At 46.5% G+C, this 21062-nt stretch overlaps 1 protein-coding gene across 37 annotated transcripts in view; it reads right to left on the bottom strand.

Annotated features, from left to right (window-relative positions):
• Positions 1–21062, bottom strand: part of MAP2 (microtubule associated protein 2) — a 229008-nt gene that overhangs the window by 66323 nt on the left and 141623 nt on the right. For all 37 annotated transcript variants that reach the window (XM_063342104.1, XM_063342119.1, XM_063342112.1 and 34 more), the window contains one exon: positions 6852–7137. In XM_063342104.1, coding sequence (XP_063198174.1) covers positions 6852–7113 — 262 coding nt within the window. In that variant the 5' untranslated portion in view covers positions 7114–7137. The remainder of the gene's footprint in view (positions 1–6851; positions 7138–21062) is intronic.

Raw genomic sequence — 21062 nt, 5'->3', positions numbered from 1 at the left:
GGTGTAGTTGGAACAACACGTTATGAAAGATACTTCCTCCGTATCCCAGCTTCATCGCTCCTTGTTGCATCTCTGAGGTTGTTATCGATTACGTTTGCTGGGAACGCTGACGGCACCAAGCGAGCACTGGTTGCCAGGCCAACGTGCTCGCAGCCGTTTTGCTCTTACTCCTTAAGGAAGCACAGCTGCTTATGAAATTCCCTCTTACGATGCTCATACTGTAACAAGAAAACACCAAAGTGAATCAAAATACCAAGAGGGAGCCCAAAGGAAATGGCTGGCTGTTGCCTTCTCTTGGCCAGATTCAGCGCTGACATGGCACAAAGCAGCAGTTGACTCTTACGGTGCTACTGTACCTGGTTTGAGATACGGTTTTCAAAAGCAAATCCACACCGCACACTGACATTTTCATAAGAGCTTTGGGGATAAAAGACACTGATGGCTGAACTTCTCTGGGTGTCTGACTCCCAGTCATGGGAGTCAACGGCACCGGCACACTGGGTTATCTCACTCCACTCCCTTCCAGGCAATAATTTTTGCATGCTGGTGCCACCCCAAACTGTGCTGGACCTCCAGCTCCGACTCCAATACATTTCAATCACGAACTGACTGATTTCTGAAGTCCCAAGAGGAGGTGGGAGGGCAGAGCCAGCCCCTCAGAGCAGTTAGGGTTGGACAAAATGCAATGTCTTACTGGATTTAGTGACTGATAGTGCCAGTCACAGGAAAACCTGCAGAGACTGGCCTCTGCAGCAGTTAGTGAATATTCAGCGTCAGGGAGAAGACAGCCGGGGGTAGGGGATGCATGGGAAAAGACGGAGTTTCTCTGGCCTCATTCCTGGTCCTCTGCAGAAGAACAACTGAGAAGGATTTCTACAGCAAGCTTAACAGAGAACAGTAATAATAACATTTTCTACAAGTGCCCCAAAAGAGGCTCTGCTGTCTCCACCTATGCTCTCTTAGCAACATAACCTGAACATGTCTAAAATATTCCAACAACGTGTCCCAGAAAATGACACCTGCATTACTCTTAACACAGAGGAGAAAAGTTTCAGAAGTCTGGCACGTTTGCCTGTATCTAAATTGGCAAAGAAGATGGTGCACAGTAATTACTGTCACATTTCCCGGGTAAAGGGAGGGAGATCAAAATGGCTAATTAACAGCTTCTTTCCCATGGGAGCCATCAATGACATGGTAACATGCATTCTTCCAGCTTTGTAAAATAAACCACTGAAACGGGACAAACACAGCAATCACATTCATCTTTGAACGCCGCTGATTTTGCATCCTTCTATGCATTTTGTCTGTGCTGCTGGAGACATGCAGCTTGCTGAAAACGCACATCTGACAACAAGGCTGGGAGGCTCCTGTGGGAAACAGGCACCCAGGGAGTTTGTGGGGGGCTCTGGTAACTCCAGGAGGGCTCGGGCAGCAGCAGGACCACCACCGCAAACAGCCAAATGAAAGGGAAAGCTCTGACAAAGCAGCCCTGTTGGAAAGAAAAAGTAAAAAGGCCTCTGTACAAAGAAGGCCTGTTTGTATGTTTACTGGCAGTGCCATCTTAGTATTGCCCCTTGTATGGCAACAGAGAAAGAAAAAGAGACACAAAGGAAAAGAAGATTAAAGGAGAAGTCACTAGAGAGGGAAAAACCATTAACACACCATGGGACCAAGTGATGACTCGGTGCGGTTTCAGCCTGGAGAGGCTGTTGTGTTCACTGACCCCATGCACAGAGCTGCAGTCCTGCCCCCGCAGGACCTGCCCTCGCGGGCCGAGCACCCTGAGCCAGCACAACTAAGCAGCACGGTGATTTTCTAACAGCACACTGCTGGTGAGGGCCGTGAACAAGATCCTCCTTACCTGGGGAATGGCTACTAGAAGGCAAAACTAGGGAAGATGATGGGATACAGACTATTTCCTTGACACACTGCCAGGTAGCTGAAACAAGCACAATCCCCGTCTTCAACATGGGTTTTCTGCCAACCTAAAGGTACTACCCACCTCTGCTCAAGTCTTTACTGGCTATGCCAGGGCAGTCTTTCAGGCTGACATTCCCTGCAGCTTATTAAAGAATAGCTGGTCAGAGGAATAGATTTGTTGCAATTGCCCATTTAGTCTGGCTGAACAAAGCGTAAAACAAATGGCTGATTTAGGATAAATTACATTGAAGGCTGTAATGTGATTTGCCCCTTCTCGCTTTTCTCCTCGGTTGCTGCTGCCCGCTTCATGGCTCTGCTCCCTCATGGCTCCCTGCCCCTCACCTCTCCCACCACGGGCTCTGCTGCCCCACCACCCCTCAGCCCTCACTCCTCCTCCAGCTCAATGCCGCCACTCCGTCATTCCTCTCACAGGTCTAGGGCTGCCCCCTCTCTCTGTTCCACTTACAGACTAACATATATCAACATCTGGGTCCCCCCAGCCACCAAAAATCCCGGCCTCTCTCATTTATCTGTCACGGGCTCCCTCTCACCCACCTTTCCTACAACTCAAGGGCTCTGAGAAACAAGGCAGGAGCACTCAACCTGCGGTCAGTCCTCCGTGCTGTGTCAGGAATTCTGCTACAATTTTCCAGCAGTCTCTCTGCATCCCACACGGTTTGGGTACCCTGCCAATTAACAAAGGGCTCTCTTTGTCACTCTGGCAGGACACATCGCTGTCCTCAACATTGACTAACACCAAGACAGAGCCACTGTCCTGAGGCTCTGGTAATAGGATTTCAGGAAAGGCTTTCCCTTCATCTGTCAAAAAAGTAATTCATCAAATAACTGTGCGGGTAATCCAAACCCCCTCTGCTTATAAACCTGAATTTGGCATATAATGAAGAAAGCACTCAATCAGCCGAGTCACTGCACATAAAGACATATTGTAGAAGATGCTTCACAATGCATCTATTTTTATCCCTTACTATATAAATTTGACAGCTTAGTCATTATATTGCTGAAAATAAAAATAAATGCATTTTAAGTGTAAAAAAACCAAACCTTTGCAGCATGATGTTGCTTGCAAGTCAAATACAATGGGTTGTGCTGAATTGCTGGTTCCCAGAGAATGCTGCAGCACACCTGTACTGCTCCTCTGCGCTTCCTTCCAGCCAGTTGACCACGGTTTTTCAGTAGGCAAAAAGAAGGCTGCCACTCTCATATTTCATTATAAGTCAAACACATCCTGTGCTCTGCCATGGGGTCCAATCCAAAACTTCCACATCAGCCCACCTCAGAGAGAGTTTTTGAAGATCACTCTATCACGCCTCCCTTTGCAGCACACATCTCTCGTGACATGAAAATGTTTGGCTTCGCAAGAGCTGCAGATCTCATCCTCCCCTCTCAGTACTTCCAAAATCCTCACCAAAAACACTCTGTGTGTTTGTGCAGTGAGAAAGGACATGGCCAGGCATGGATCAGGGAGAGCCCATGGAAACTGAGTGGATCTTGGCCTGTGGGATGCTGTGGACAGCCCCAAAGGCAAGGTGTCCTCAGGAGCTCCTCGGGAGCAGTGCGGGACTTGTGGCTGGCAGAGGCGCAGGGCTGTGGACGGAGCAGGGCTGAGCCCATCTGCCAGGGGCAGCCCAAGTATACATACAAATATCTACACATAAATATATATAGAAAGGAATAACTGCTTTACCACCCTTACTTATACCACATCCAAAAGAGCTTCCTATGCACTATGCCAAAACCCCAGGCTCTTCTCTCTCACACATCTGCCCGTGACCCCAGTGAATGCCAGAGCAGGCCCCGAGGCTGCCCTGTGCGCAGCGTGCACTCTCCCACGTCCCCATCGGTCCATTTGAAAGGAGGGCATTGATGTGTCTCCATAATGCAGCCATTACCCAGCGCGATACCGAGACAGATCAATCAAAGGCAACACAACAGCCAGATTCAGAGGATTCCAAAATTGAGGTCAGACTCAATAACTCTTAGACAGATGCCAAGAGAGAGAGAAACACATATATACAGGAAGGCAAATTTTAACTGTGCAAACCTAAAAACGTCACTTGCAGTGATGGATTGAATGTGTTTTGGCAAGAACTGTTATTTCCTCCCCCATTACCACCCCTCGCTTCTGCATCAGTGTTGGCATAAGGTGCCTTTGTCTTGGTGGCCTGACTCTAACCTTCCCCTTAACACACAGCCCTCAGATTTTACAGCACGAGCCCTGCTATGCCCCGAAGGGACGAGCGCACTGCTGCAGAATACCTCTCCCGAGGAGAGGCCCATTTTGTGACTAAACCCCAGCTCCTGGGTCAGTCAGGCGCTGGAGGGCTTCCTTAGGCAAAACGCCTCCACATGTACCTGAGCTCTCATCAGCGGGCATGGCGCGATGGGTGGCTGCCTGGGACATGCCCTGTTCGCACCAGGGCTCCACCGCAGATCAGACGGTTGTTGCAGTTGCTGGGGATTCACAGACTCCGTCATGAAGGCTGAGAAGCCAGAGATTTTCCAAGGTTATGGTGCTGGATTTGCACCGGGGAAAATAAAAGCCCTGTAAATCCACTCAAACCCACAGTTTGGATTAATTATCTCGGTCGACCTTGGCTTCCTGTGCATTTTCTGCTCAGCTGTTTTGAGTCAGTAAGCTACTAGAAATGATTGAATGATTCACAGTATTGGTAATTATGTGTATCAGAGTGGCATTTAAAAACCCTACCTGATACAACACCCCACTGAAGTGAAAATTTACAAGCAGACAAACGTGGCAAAGATGACTGAATTTGGTGGAGGATGGCAATCCTGATGTCAAAATCAAACTCTGAACCAAACACCAAAAATCCACCTCTAAACTTCCTGCTTCACAATGCATGAAGCACATCCAGGTAGTAAATAGTAGTGTAAAATGGCAACACACGCCCCGGGCCCTTTCTATCGCTACAGCAAGTTGCCAACAGGTTTCTCCTTCAAAAAGAGAAAAATGATTAAAAATACATCTTAAGTATCCAAAGATATTTGGATTATTATTTGCATTAATTAAGTATGGGCTCAGCCAGCGTGTGAGTGTGCAGTGCTCAAGTTTCCAGAGAGCTATGAAATCATGCATGAAGGGCAAGCAGTTTTAGGGACTTTTCTGGTGTTCAAGGACAAAGAAAAGATGCCACGAGATAAGCTATATTAAGACTCCCAAACAAAAACTCTATGTATCAACAGTAAGTCCCCACACCAGAGATCTTGCAATCTAAACAGACGGTGAGAAAAAAGCAGGGGAGGAGGAAATGAGGCCATAAAGTGGTGATTGAAGCGATCTTCACCCGCATCAAGAGTAGTCTTGTTCCCTTGGCAGGTGTGTGTCCCCAGTCCCACTGCCTGCCTTAGACCACACTGCCTCATTTTTTCTTCTGCTGTTTAACTCCTTGTCTCAAAACGCAACGTGAAAATACACCACTACAATGCCCGACGATGGGCATCAGTGGGTTCCTGCCCCCTCTCACCCATTAGCTGCAAACTCCTCAATTAAGTGTGCAAGCCTCTCTCAGACGCTGACCACCGCTCAGAACCTGAGCTTGAGAGAGCCTGAGAAGAGCATTTCTCTCCTCCCTTTCTAAGGAGAGGAGATTCCTCTTCATCCTGTAAAGTTATTCCCACTTCCCCACGAGTACAGGTGGGACTTGTCCAGGATCGTGCGAAAAATCTGTGGCAAAGATGAGAAATGCACTCAGTCTCCCCAAGGCCCACATCAACCCCTAAGAAATGCAGCATCTGACTGGTGTGATTCCTGCACACCTGCTCCGGTATATTTGCTGGCTAAGCACAGCACAAAGTTGGGTTACAGCAAAGAGACAAGACCTTGTTATCATTCCCCCAAACAATCATCAACAGTGTCTTCACCTGAATGCCTATACAAGATTTCTTTTACCTTTGGCTTTCAGATTTTGTCTACCCACCAGAACAGACTCTTAACATCTAAACTCGTTTACTTTTAGCAGAGAGATCCATTTCCAGCACAATTGCTTATGAAATGACTGTAGGATCCAAGAGCCTTAAAATTCTCCAGCTGCTGAGAAATTACGGATAGCATCTCCAAATACTGTCAACAGCCAACAAACATTGCTAGAAAGATCTCTTTAGCATGCATGAAAGGATGCATCAAGGGCAGTTGTGTCTGTACAAGAGAAATTCTTCTTGTACTGTGCATTTGGGGTTTAAAGTGGGAACTCTGCACAGAGAATTAGCATTTACTTCTAAAACAGGAAACTTGCCTTGCATATTTCATTTTGACACAGTCACACTTTTTTTTTTCCCCAAACAACAAGCTGAATCCTAAAATCCCAACATAGTTTACAAATAGACAAAGCCTCAGTGAGTATCCAGTGAAATATGCCTGGGCAAGGGTGAATAAATGCTGACGCTGAACTGTAGTATTCCTGGTCAGATTAAGTAACATTATTCTGCAAATCACTGGTGGTTTCAAGAAGATGTTGTTACTTGTGAGTACCAAGAGGAGAACCCATCCTTCATGCACACGCAAACGCACGCAAGAGCAAGATGGGCTGCCCGTGCACAACAGCTGAACAGTGTCCCACTCCCTCCCAGCCCCGAGGCGCGGAGCAGCTGCTCTGCACCAGCCTGTTCCCTCACCCCCAGCGCGGTGACCCTGTCCCACCTACCAAGATGCACTAAGGCACCATCTTGCCTTTCCTGCAGCCTTCTCAGAGCACTGCCCAGAGTCCTGGGGAAGGGCGCAAGCTGTGCCAACCCAGATGAAGATGCAGCCCCTGCTGTGAAAGGCACACGCTTCCTCATGCTGCCCTGTGCCCCGGGGGGCACGCTTGGCTCCAGCTAACATTTCCGCCTGGAGAAACATCATCCAGCAGTCCGAAGAGCCCCGTGTTTCGTGGTGGGGCACTGAGGAGCATTACCTGCAGTTTCCCTGTCCCCCGCCGACAGCTCTCCGTTGATTCCATTCTCTTTGGTCCGAGCATACGTCCCGGGCTGCTCGTGGCTGCCCAGCCCTGGCTCCTCATCCTCTCGGTAGGGAAATCCATTGGCACTTCTGACCAGTCCGGCACCTGTGCCACCCTGTTCCTTAATTTCAGGTGAATGTGGGTGTGAAGAAGCCTCTGTTAGCTGACCCGAAGTCCAGTGCGGTGCCTTGGCTTCGTCTTTCCTACCCTCCGCCATGGTTCCTTGCCTTCACCGCTTGTCCTGTAACGACATTAGCAGGAGAGATCAGCCCCAGGAGGGTGACTGTGTCCCTGACCGTCACAGCCACGTTACCAGCAGCGCTGCCAGGGAAACTTCCATCCAGCAGATGAGAGAGGTTTAAAATGCAAAAGTGTCTCTGCTTGTCTGTCCTGGGCACGAGCAAACTGCTTTAAAACCAAAGCAAACCACAAGCAGTAAAAATTATGGCTCAAGTCCTCCCTGACTCTCATATGCTTTGCAATTAATAGCACCAGTTTCTTGAGGGCTGCCCTTTCCTTAATCTGATTTCAACTCACTAATTACAGTTAAACGTAGACCAACTTAACGAGAAGTGAACTGATCATCATAATACAACGACATCTTCCTGGGTGATAAAGGGAAGAAAGCCACAACCGCTAAATTGCTCTGGGTGACCCTGCTCTGGCAGGCGGTTGGACTAGATGATCTCCAGAGGTCCCTTCCAGCCCCTGCCAGTCTGTGATGCTGTAAAAGAAGTGAAGCTGCTGCTGCAATTTTCATTGCAGTTGCAAAGAGCGAGCGCTCTTCGGGCACAGAACTGCAGGGTGATCGGTGCTCTGAGGCTCCTGCAGTCTGCTGCCAGCCACGACAGAAACCACACGGGACAACACTGACTGGGCTCCCAAACATATGTGCTATTTCACCCTATTTATGCCCCCTCTTACTTGCTGTTTTATGAACATTCGCACTCATTCCCCTTTGTCCAAAACAGCCTGTGGGGAACACTTGTTTCCCACACAAGCATTTGCATTCTCTTATGACTATTAGTATTTATATATAAACAAAACTAATCATTATTTGCTACTTCACACGTATTTCACTCCTGTTAATTAGCTCTCATTTTTCCAAGCAAGAAAAGGAAGCCACTGCACAAGCCATTGGCTTTGGCTACTCCTCATAGAAAAATGTAGTAGTAGCAGCTCCTCAATATGTCAGCCTGGGAAGACAACAGATCGTAATCCGTGTTTTGATGATAAGGTAACCTCTGGCAGGGAGAGAAGGGCTTGACCTGAGCTAACTACTTCAAAGTGAAAACCAGCAGGCCTTCTGCAAAAGCACTTGCCAGCTTTTTTCCCCTGGAAAAAAAAAAAAAAACAAACCAAAAAAACCCCAAAAAACCAACCCCAAACCAAAAAGAACACCTAAAAGAATTCAGCTGAACACAATCAATCAGACACGTATCACAGAGGCTGAGCAGTCTAGAAAAGAAGGCACAAAACTGGATGGTGCACATATTCTGCAGACGTTTTACAAAAACCAAACCAACAAACCAGAAAAAAGCCCTAGTTCCCACAGAGTCGGGTCAGTTTGCAGAAAACACCCTAAACATAAGAAAAAGCTATTGTTATATGTCAGATAATCGTTCGCAATTGAGAACTCTACGCCTTTCTGATCTGTTATTATCTTTTAATAATAATGGCTTTCAGAGCTACTTTAAATTAAAAAAATCATGGTGAATCATGAAAATTAGATTTCATTCACAATAAATACATGACTCAAACTGCAGTTCCACTTTAAAAAGGAGCAATAACTCTTTTGCCTCCTGGTGAAACCATGGTGTTTTGGGAAGCGCAGCTCCGTCTGCTCTGACCCTGACCCAGCAGCATTCCCTGGGGGTAACTAATGGCACAAGGATTGCAGGACGGGGGAAACTTCAAGCCCAGCATTTCCTGTGAGCTGTAATGAAAATGGTGGGCTGAGCAGTATCACAAAGCTCGGTGGCAATGAGACACGCCTCAGTCAACCACAGAAACAGTAAACACGCTCCACATGCCTTTGCCTTCCCCTCCTTTACCCTGATGGGAGACTCATCAGCGAGCCATTCTGCACATACAGCGAGAGCCTCAGCGCAGCCATCTCAAACCATACCAGAAGAGCTGATGGGGTAATTATAGAGGAGAGAGCCCCAGCTGGGCAAAGACCATTCCTGCGTACCAAAGAGATAACCCTCTGCCTCCACGTTTGCTTACTGCATGACACTGGAGAATGCTTTCTGATCAGAGCCTTTCCAAAACGTGAGGCCACGGGACAAATGTCTCCCTCCATACAGGCGTGAGCAGACACTTCCAAAGCCACTGACCTTTGGGATCTGAGGACAGAACAGAGTCTGTTCTGGGGGAAAAAAAAAAAGGAGATGTTCTCATCTATGTCCCCTGAGAAAGCTCGGGGGGGGGGGTGGGGAAAGGAACAAGGAAAAACTCAAAATTTATCTCAACACTTTCCCCACAAATCTCCCCAATCTCCTGCGCTTTGAGCCTCATAGCGAGCCCCAGGAGCAGTGTGACCCTGGCCATCAGCTTCAGCCCCTGGTCACCCTCGAGAGGAGCCCAGAGCCTCGGCAGGGAGAGGAAGGGTTGTGCAAGAGCCGAGCGTGGGGAACGCTGTTCTGAAAATCTGGGATGAACGTAACAGTTACTATCCCACCGCCGCAGTTTGGAGGCTGTTATCCCTGAAGTGCCCTTCCCTGTTCCAGGCAGGCACTCCCCGCTTCACTTGAAGCTCTTGAGGAAGGATATTCACATCCGTACAGTGGACTGTGTCACAGAAGTCCTCTATGGAAGTAACAGAAGTGCTTTTATCTTTAAAAATAAATACAGTGGGCAGGCTTCAATGAGAGCTGCGTGTATCTGGAGGCAGAATTTGTCTCAGTATTTATAATAGATGGTTACAGAGTGAAACACGGATGAATTCATTCTTGACTCTCTGTTATTCATCAAGTGCTCTCAGAGTTTATAATGGTAGTAGAAACACAGCGAGTGAGTCACACAATGCATCTTTGTACTCAGCAATTTGGCAATGACTATCTGCTGTTTGGCATGATTCATCCACAGCTCAGCTTCAAATTCAGAATACACAGGTGTGCTTTTTACCATCAGGTTAGTTGTTTTTCTGTCATTCCATTAGCATATCACGGAATTAATTAATCAGGTAATTCAGATACTGACACAGAAATACCAAGAGTGGACAAATATTATGGCAGAATTTAAATAGTGTTAGGTATATAAAAAGAAGAAGCCTGGAATAGTTTGGACAATCTAGGGAAAGACAGTACTTCAGGGAAGCAAAAAGTTCCTCTTTTCACTAAGATTTTCTTATTCTTTGCATAAACTGCAACGAAGGCTTTCAAAAAACATCAGAAAAGAAGGCACAGCTAGTCCTCTAGAATGTCATGTTGCTTAGCTAAAAAATAACCTGGATGTTTATGACCATTTTTTCCCTGCCCGTTACAGCAGGACCTCAATACCAGCGAATACGCCGCGGCAACCTCACTAGTGCATTCTCACGGCTCCTCTCGTCTGTCGGCTGAAGTCCGTGGCGGCAGAGGGTGACGGAGGCGGGCGCTGGCCACAGGAAGGGTGGCAGAGCTCACAGGCTGCACCAACGCCTGGCACGGCCCTTCAGTCCAAAGCCACTCTGGTGACACCATGCCATGGGGCCTGAGTGCGAGCCTCAGCACGAGCTGTGCCAGCGACATGGCGCGGCCTTGTGCAAACACTCCTCCTTCATTACATTCCCCACCTTGAAGCCTGGCCAAAGCCAACTCTGCAAAGGGGCATGGGAGTGGGGTGGGACAGGCACCCTCCTTCCGGAGGCATCAGGCAGGCGCAGCTGTGCACCGGAGCACACCAGTGACAGCGACACACATCTCCTGCGGACCGTGCACAGCCCTCCCCAAAAGGCTTTCCTTGTCCAGGCTGACATGCAGGATGCTCCTGAGACCCCGGCCATTCCCCGTCTGGAGAGATCACCCTCCACCAGCAGCAGCGACCGGCAGTGAAGAGGCACTTCACAGGCCTTAAATTCATGTCCTTGTAACTTGGGCAGGGCACAAGCAATGTCATTACGGATCCAAACTGGACATCCTGCCTTCTAACTAATAACTTGCAGCAGAAATCATGGTAAAAACAAATTCCCCTATCATTTTCAGCCATTTGGGAACTGTACAGAGACAAAAAATACCTAAACAACTTGGAATTAACAGCGGGACAAACCTTGTGGAAACACATGGTCCAACTTTGCAGTTACCTCCTCATTTCACAGGCACGGTACAAATGTTTCTTAACCCATACGCTCCTTTATGTGACACCAGCTCCTGCTGCCACGGCTGGGTTAAACCAAGCTTAAGTGCTTGGAACTCAACACACAAATTACCCACAGTAAAACAGCATGAGAGCATGACATGCAAACCCCAAGATAATGCTGATTTAAACATCCTGTCATGCTAGCTGTCCTGCAAAATATTTTGTGAGTGCATCTTGCAGAATCTTCTTAGCATTATATTAGCATTGCCTTTGAAGGTAGCAGATGAATTTTCTATGAATTTCACTTTTTAAGAGAACAGAATTAGGCCAATACTGAAGGATTTTGCAAATACCCTGCCTTCCTGCTTCAAGCCATGTTTTTACCTACTCCTGTGTCTATAAGCCCATTCACAGTGAAATGAGGCTATTTGATTTCAAGGAAGCTAATTCATTAACCAAGAGAAACAGTCACCTGGATACATGGAGGAAGAGCTTCAGTTCCAGTTCAGGGGAGAGAATAACACCGGAGGTTCCTAAAGGGAGAGACAACAGACTGCTCCGAAGAGAAAAACAAGCCCTGGCCGGGCCCTGGGCAGATCCCGAGCTGAGCGGGAGGGCAAGGGCCAAATCCCCTTCCCCAGAGGGCCGTTCAGCCCAGGTGCACCACAGCTGGAAAGCGGAGCGCTACGGAGCCCACCTGCCCGCAGGCAGGGCTGCCCTCGCGCCCACCCCCTGGGACTGCATCGACTTGCTCAAACTCCAGAAATCCAACACCGGGTGCCCTTCTCTCTTGCCATGGTGAAATCCTGGTACCAGCGGTTTCTGCCTGCAAAAGCAACCTCTACCACAGAGCTCAGTTCTAGCTAAAAAGCTGGAAGAATCCCTACACACCCTTTCCTGCTCCAACACCACCCCTTTTCGACAATCCATTTCTATCGACTGTGCAGCATTTTTACACCGTTTACCATTCATCAAACACCCTCACACCCCCATCTATCACTAATCATAATTGCTTCCTGCAGGAGAGAGGAAAGGCGTTTTAGCTAGTGAAGGAGATGGTAACCATAACAACAGCACCATGACAACGATAACTGATATCTGAAATAAAAAATAAGGCAAAAACTTATTACCAATAAATTTGGTCTGTGATAAGGACGGCAAAAGCCCTAAAGAAGCAATACCAGTCAGCAAAGGTGCCAACGTGAAGAAACACAAGTCTCTCGGATGAAATTGCACACAATCCTTCTGCACGTTTTAAGATGAGGCACCATGACAGCCGTGTCTTCTGATCAGCAAACAGAGAAGGCAGTCCCCGCACAATCCTATCTGAGATCTCTTGTGCCTCGGGAGCTAGCGGGCTGAGGGGTGGAAGGAGTGCTGCTGGGAAGCCAGGATGCTTCCTGACAGACAGAAGACTCACAGATTTTTCCGTGGAGTCTTTTGTTTCCAGAAGACTCGTTGAAACACGCCCTGAACAAGAACGGGATTGCTCCCAGGGGAGCACCTCTGAGTCAGACACACCACATTGATTTTTCCACCAAGCACAATTCCAAATGGGCACCGTGAGCCCTCTCCATGTGCTTCAGAGAAGGCATTGCAGTTGGCAGGCTTGTTCAAAACATGAGATTCTGCAGCCATTAGCCAGCCACCACCTAAACAACCCGTGCCATCCCAGCAGAGAAACAGATTCGCCCACGCTTGTGGCTACGTTGGCTTTGTCACCCCCAAGGCAGGAGGCACCGAGGGCAGAAAAAGCGCCACAAACAAACAGCACTAGCTCCAAGTGCTGCGTGAGGATAACAGAGTTCTTCCAGGTGTGATCAGACAGGAGAACGTTCAAAGAAGCCGCTGCGCTACGTGACCCTCTCGGGGCTTTCCAGGGGGAACTCTGCTCCACAGTTTGCTACACAGGATGGATCCAGGAGAGCACACTGAAGTTGAAGTAGTCAATTCAAACCTCGACAAGAAGACAGCTGAAAATCCGTCATAACAACACAGTCGAGCTGGAGGAAGGGCTATGTAAGACAAGGGTGCTCAAAATACCACCTAAGGGGAAAGATTCTTCATCATTCAGGGAAGGAGTATACAACTTGATACAGTCATTGCAGGCTGGGGGTGGGGTGGGGTTGTGTGTGTATGTAGAAATAATAAGGTAGAACCACTACAAATACTTAAAAATACATTACATTAAAAGCACTGTGGCTGCCAACATTTCACAAGTTTGGCCAGCTGAAAAACACTGGCTGGCTAATAAAAACGAACACTGGATGCCTGGTTCCCCTCCCCACTACCACTACCATTATAATTTTTAGTGCTTAGGCTGAAACAAAATCATCTTCTGCTTATTTATTGTACAGATACAGCAGGTGACGGCAGCACACACCACCCAGTTTACTATCTTCTAATCCTTAGACTTATATTTTCAAGCCTGTAGTTTGAAGGAGTACTAGCCAAACTGTGTATTTGCCACGGCTGCTGCAAAGAGGCTACATGGCTATGAGATGGCTATGAGCCTCCTTTGCTCTCAAGCAAGGGAGAGGTAGCCCACAAAAAGGCTGGAGTGAAATTCTGCAGGATTTTTTTTCCCCCCATACTGACCTTGCTCAGGCACATTAATTTGATGTTGCATCTCTTCTCTCAAGAGACTCCACGTGTATGACAGTTCAAATTAGGTAGCGAGGAATATAATTGATTACGCCAATATGTTGCTTGCATATTCTCCACATAGGACAGGTCTATGCTCTTGCCAGCTTCAGTGGAGCTACTCTCGTGCAAGTGAGGCAAACGGGACTGTTTAGCAGAACGGTGCTACAGACTTAACTGCTAAGCAAAAACTCACACGATCAAAACCTCACTTACCCAGAATAAGCACTTTAACTGCACTTGTGCATCTTTTCCTTCTCTGCATACATGAATTACTTTCACATCCCTTTTTAATTTGAGTTTCACCAAGATCTCATCAAGCATGACACATTTTCACACAATCTTAACTTCACCCAGTGAGCTTTTAATTAGAAAAAAAAATGCTGCCTCTAAAAATGTGTCGGCATTTTTTGATTTTTCAAAGGCCTTGCCTAACTTTCAAAACTAATTCCACCTCTGCTGCAGTACAATCTTTTGAAAATACCTAGATGCTATCTTTGGGAGCATCATCACATCAGCTACTACAAATGGTAAAAAGGATGTCCTGGGCTAATTTCATACAGATTCTTCCCCACAAATATATGCAAGAGAACCAGTCTACAGCAAAATTCTGGAACGCAGCATTTGTACCACACTCTGTTTCTCTACACCCTCTCAAGGGCCACAGACCCCTGAAAAAGGGGCAGTTCAGTAACTCCAGGGGCGGGCCTTCCTGACCCAGCTGCCATCCCTGCTTAATTCTGCCCTTCTATATGCTCAAGTAAAGGATTACAGTCAATTATTCCACAACTGAACTAGCAACACAAAGATGCTGGTGTGAAAATGAAGCATAGAGGAAAGTATCTTCAAGGCCATGTGCTGCTCCAATTTGTTTGGGCAAAAATTCTTGCTCGCATGAAAAATGTTTTCTCCCCGGGTCAAGGGCAGCAGATTATTCCTTTGCTTTTAGCTTCACTTCGTAATACTCAGACACACCGGGCAATCATGCCAGGCACACAGTGGAAGCAGAAGTATCTTATTGTCTAACAGAGGCATTGTTTATTCATGCTGAAAAAGAGCATCAGACAGAAGAAAGCTTGTTTCGGGGTCCCTCCACCCAGACCTACTTAACTTTGACGCTCAGTTGCACGGTTAGAAAACCTCAGAGGCGGGGGCCCAGGAACCCATTACAGCCAGCAGAAGCCAATGCTTTTAACTGTGGCACAAAACATCTAATTCTAAATGAACAAATAGAAATAAGGAGACAAAGGGTTGGAAAACTGATGGGGAAAGAGGTTATTTGCAAAGTCTGCTTGCGCCTATATTTACAGCAAACTTGGCATGGATTAGCTAGTGCTAGAATTTTCTTTCCTAGGGAATGTCCGAGCTGTGACTGTCGTGCTGCAAAACCTTGGTCCTACAGAAATGGTAGGATTAATTCACCCCTTCATACTATTTTCTAACCAACAACGTTACAAACAAAGGACTTCTTTTAACTTAAATATACCCTCATGCTTCTATGACTTAAAAACATGCTGTCCGCCCACATTCAGCCACCCACCCACGTGACCCACCACTGCATACCCAGGCAAATAAAATAATCTCTCCCTACCTGGAAATGAGAATACCCAGAAATCTTTTGTGCTCTTAAGTGGTCTAGACAGTAAAATCACAATATTTGAGATATAATTTTATCATGTGGTAGCTTTTCCCTGCCAAATCTCTACTCAGCCAACCAACCCCTCTGCCTGCAAAAGAAAAGCCAGCAGGCAGCCGCTCCTGCAGCCGGCGCAGGGGGGGCAGAGCCTCTAGTGAAGGAACCTGAAGCCACAGGACGTGATTCTGCAGCCCCTCAATTTCAGAGGAAGTTTCTCCCTTAAAAGGGCTTCCATTAAGATCTTGGGATGTGCACTGAAACAGAAAGATGACTTTATGTGCCCCAGCTTGTATTTTAACTATAGTGACCTTTTTTTTTTAAAGTTTAATTTTTAATTCCTTGGGGTTTCGAATTAAGAAAATTAAAGTATCTAAAGCATGAGGAGGAACCAACTCACACAGTCATTCAGCCTTTCTGAAATCTTAATTGCAGGACTTGTTGTCACAGCAAAGACCTATTTTACAGACTTGTTTCCTCCCCGAGCTCCCACGGGTGTGCAATTACCTGATTCTTGCTACAGGTTGGGTTTAACCTTGTTCTGCTGCCACCCCTTTCCTTCCCAGCCTGTGCCGAGGGGTGGATGTCTGTGTGTGAAGTCAGCGGCATTCTCCTGGGATAAGATGGAGAATGAATGAGTTTTGCGGGAGGCGAGGAACAAGCCCAGGGTCGAGGAGTAGGGAAGGGTAAGAAAGTTGCATCAGATGAAGAAAGTGCGTGTCAAGAATGATAAGATGTGACTGATGAACAAATTCAGCAACTGAGGAAAGAGTCTGGAAAAAACCCAAGCCATGGGGCTGAATGTGTGTTGTTTTAATATAAAGAGACAGCCAGGGGGAAGGAGGGAAGTTAGGATTAGTTAGGATTTGCCATCTCTAATCAAACCATCCAGTCCAGACTCCTGCCACAAGCAGTGGCCGGCACGAGCTGCTCCACATGAAAAGGCAAGAAGCTCCACAGAGCTTCAGTCTCACATCAGCGTGTTCTCAATGCACAAAGTCTCCCCCAGGTGACACAGACCTACTGATTTCCATTGGAGCCAGGTGCCTACATGTTTATGAGGATCCAGATCATCACACGCTTTCTAATACTATCAGTGCATATACCTTCATAGTGACTTCCTACCTTCATACTTCATACCTTCAAGGTGACTTTCTGGACATGGGAAATAACCTGTGTTCTTCCATGGACTGCTGTCAGAGATTTCCATTAAAAAGACAACAAGACACGAAAAGCACAATGGGATATAGGACATGCAGAGCACTGATGGACACAGAAAAATTATGCATACATTTACACGCTCGGGTGCTTCTCATGTCTCTTCTGAGAGGTAACTAGGGTCCAACACATGATTCATCTTGAATTTCTCTGTACTTTTTCTTTTGCAAAGTCTTTCGGCAGCACTAATGCTGATGTTGGTTTACGATGCCTGAAAGCATTAAGTATTAATCACAAATGAAATACAGCAGACCTGGAAAAGGTACAGAGAGCTCAACGAGGATGATCAAAGATCTGGAGCAGCTCCTGTGCAAGGCTTACTCTTCATCCTGGGAAAGAGGGGAGCGGGACAGATGTTTATAAAAATACATGGGGAAGAGGCGAGAGGGAACAAACACTCACTCTCTACACAAAGAGCTGTGGTGCATCAAACAGAACTCGCTGGTGGCAGGCTCTGCAAACGAATGGTGATTCTTCCCATGTAGGGAATTACACTGTGGAGGAGGTAGTGTATAATTAAAGTTCACATAGGTTCAAAAGGCACTGCTGAATTTTTCTTCCATTAATTTGCCCATGGTTTCTCAATTTGAGAGCCTCTTCTGGGAAATGAATGCTTTTACCATGTAAATAACATCTACACACAACACAGCTTAGAGGCTTTATTTGCTATTATAATATTGATGTTAAATAATTGCATGGTTTCCTGTCACTGATTTTTAAAGGCGACCCTTCTCTATCGAGTGTGATGGAATGTCGCAGCCCCTTGCTGAGCATCACAACGTTTAACAAACTCTAAATGAAAATACGCTGTATGACACAGACTGTACTGCACTCTAGATGAAAAGCGCCTATTGCACAGCCAGGCTCTAGTGAATGAACAGCTCTGTCGGTCTCATAAGTTTCTAACTGAAACACACGACATTACATCCCAGACACGCGTTCCTCCATATCACTCTGCTGATGCAGCAAAATCAGGCTCAGCAGCCTATGCCGTGCCACTTGTCTGGGGCTGGTTCACCAGATGAAGCAGAGGGGGCTCATTTTCAACCTCTTCTGCAGAATCAACTTGACCACCTCATGCTAAAAATCTACAGAGAGCACATGGTGACACTGAGTTAACGATAAGGTTGGGGACATCAACTGGAAGATCAGCGCAGAAAAGTGTTCTATGGTAGGGGTGATACTGAAGAGAAAAAGCCCACGAGCAGCTAGGAAGACAGATGGCTCCTCCAGAAGGACCTGGTTATGTACCCAGAGCCACCACTTGTACGGGGCCTCACAAGATACTATATGTAAATGTTTTATAAATGAGATGCTCAAAGCTGCAACAGCGTAAGCAAAGTCTTGTATGTTTTCTTTTCATTTAGGGCAAGCAGTCGGAAACATATGCCCCAGCACTGACCTCAGCTCTGACCCAGAGGGGCTGTCTCCGGTTGAAAAGATGATTCATTCACTCTGCTAGAAGGGCTGAATGAATAGGCAGGATTCAGACTGCAGAACGCTTATCACTTGGGATTCCCTCAAAATTTAGGTCTGACATGACTGGGTCAGTAACCACTCGCTTTTGTTCCAAGCTCCTTGAACAGAAATGTCTCTTTGCATCCTTCAGTGGTTCCCACAAATCAGGTCGATTTTTATGGCTTGCTAATTATTACTGCTAGACTTCTGCCAGGCTTCAGGATGAAAAGAAGTGTATTTCTGAAAGCTCAGGGCACAAAACTTACAGAATAAATCACTGTCTGTCTGGCAGCAACAAAATCCAGCCATGGCAGCCCCTTAAATATACACATCAGGATAGTGCTGAACTTTATTTATTTAGGAATAGAAAGTTTTGTTCTCCTTTTGTTGACAGAGCATATTAAAGACCGCCAAAAATGCAAAAAGAGAAAAAGAAGTTACTGTCAGAAATTGGATTTCGTCTAGAGGTGCATCAACATATCTCACACACACAAAGCTATCTGAAATGACATTAAAGTTGCGAGGTTACACCTCAGGAGTTTGGCTGTGAAAGAAATGAGAGATGACTGTAAAATCGTAACTGGGTCCCCTTCTGCATATTTACTAAGCTACTGCCTAGTTTCAACAAACATATTTTATTCTTCTCATTCCCTCTGCATAGATTATCCCAGTTTCCATTGCATCAGCTTCCCATCCCAGGCATCATCCCTGTGGGCTCCAGTCCCTCACCCAAGGCCCGTTCGTATTTGCCATTTCTGTAGCTTTCAACACCGCAAACTTCAAAAGATTTTATCCTCCTCATACCAAGGTACGCTTTCATTTGTTGTTTCACTTGCCATAACCATAGGATGGCAAGTGATGCACTGGAGCACCGCAGGCCAGAGTCTGATGGTCTAATTCAAAGCACAGTGTGTAGAGAGACCTAGAAAGACTTTTACGGAAGGACAGACAACCCTTCTTTATATCTCCTGGAAGCAAGTATAGGCTGAATCAGAGGAAAGCATAAGAGCTCCCAGCAAAGGTATCTCAAAGGATTTGCTATACCCTCTTCATCAGCAGAGAGCTGCCTGCCATTCAGATCTGGGCTCTATTCCCACCCAAACTCCTGCTGCTGCTGGAGTGGCTCTGGGGAGCAGCCAGTTTGGATGCTGGGACTGTGAAGGGAATGGCTTTGGACTCCCTGAGCCCCTCTTGCTGAGGGTAATGCAGCATTCATGTCTCCTGCTATGGATCCCAAAAATCTCTGCTCCTTTCCTCTGACACTGCCATCACTATGGGTCTGAGCCCCAGCCGCCCTCCCCAGGCAGGTCCCAGCCCCGCAAAGGGGCACACCATGCTGGGGCCTCCTCCTAATCTCTGCTTTGCAAGCTAGTGCTCCGTAACAGGCGGTGAGATACTTGTCCCAGATCCTGTTTGAAAGGTGCAAAAGGACCTGAATTTACTCAACGCAGGCCCTGAACTGAGGTTTGTCCCAGCCAGAACCCAGGCTGTAGCTCAAAAAGTCATACTGAGGTTGCTCAAAGCCCATGAGATAGACCACACGCAGAACAGCAGGGCACCTTGCTCTGAAGTCCAGACACCTCTCTACCTCCAAAACTGTTCTGAAGCAATAAACAACCACTACTTTCTCTGCATTTAGACTTATACCGTGTGGGACAAAAAAGCTCCCATATCAAATGCTGGGCACCCCTACAAAACTGTGAAGAAGGTATCCGTGAAGAAACAGGCACTAAATTCAGTAAAATACAAACTAAGTGCCCCAGCACCAGCGTGTCCCTCTTCAGTTTCATTCCTCTCTTATCCCCTCTCTGGGCACAAGAGAAGATATGCCTCAGCCCACAGCCCATGTCTTGCCTCACGCCAATCTCCATGCCAATCTCTGAAACAGTTCTATGGCCTAAATGCAGTGCTAAATGCTCACAGATGAACATAACTGGTTCAGGCATTAAAACTTCCTGATCAATTCACCGATTCTGAAAGTCTCCTCCAACCCCATACCTGATTTCTGCTCTGTGTTAGGCTGAGCTGTCATTTGGGGGCGTTTTTCCAGGGTACAGTATCGAGGTGCTTTGCAGCATCACTGGGTACCCTACACATGCACTGTCAAGAACAAAGAAAGGATGAAAACTACTTTCTTTTTTTTTTTTTTTAAACACAGTGCTTACATATTATAAAAAGGAGGACTCTGCTGCCGTCCTTTTAGCTGTTACCAGTTAGAAGCACTTTACATGAGTGAGGCTGCAGCACAACAGAATAAAACCCTTTTCCTGAAGCACTGCTAGGATCAAACCCTACTGTGCACGTGCCAATTGGCAGAGATTTTCTGTGAAGATTTACTCTGGTGCTTTGTCAGTGTTCTCCGGGAATATTACAAAAGTCAGGAGATTTTTCTTGAAGCAAATTTTAACTTGTCCTTCGAAGAGGCACCTTATTTGATATTGAAGGATGGATGTGGGAAGATACTCCAAAACTGCAATCCTTAATGCGTTTCAATTTTCTTTAAATTTCTGAACATTTTAGAGGGGCTTTACTTGGTGAAGTGGGAATTGTTAACATCAGGCTAATAAAGACTACAATATCCATCCACATCATTATTTTTGACATAAAGCCCATGATCCAGAGCAAAAAATTACCATTTAAAAGATACAGTTGGTATTTCAAACATCAACCCTTCAAATAATATGCTGCTTTGAAGAATATATCGCGCTTTACTTTGTTGTACTGCTTCCAAGGAGCATTGCTCATAACCATTTGCAGCTTCTGAAATGAGGGTGGTATTCTTCCTTTTTCCACAGCAAGAAATGACTATTGAGGCAGCATGTTTTTAAATAGAAGGCTTCTTTCTATCAATACTAAATGAACATAAAGGTGGCGGGAAGTTACTGTATAATCAGTTCTCTCCATATAACTAACATTTCATTGCTCTCTTTGTT

Source organism: Chroicocephalus ridibundus, chromosome 7, assembly GCF_963924245.1.
Source record: "Chroicocephalus ridibundus chromosome 7, bChrRid1.1, whole genome shotgun sequence".
Taxonomy (NCBI): Eukaryota; Metazoa; Chordata; class Aves; order Charadriiformes; family Laridae; genus Chroicocephalus; species Chroicocephalus ridibundus.
Note: the sequence above shows the minus strand (reverse complement) of the source record. Positions and strands in the feature narration are given on the sequence as shown.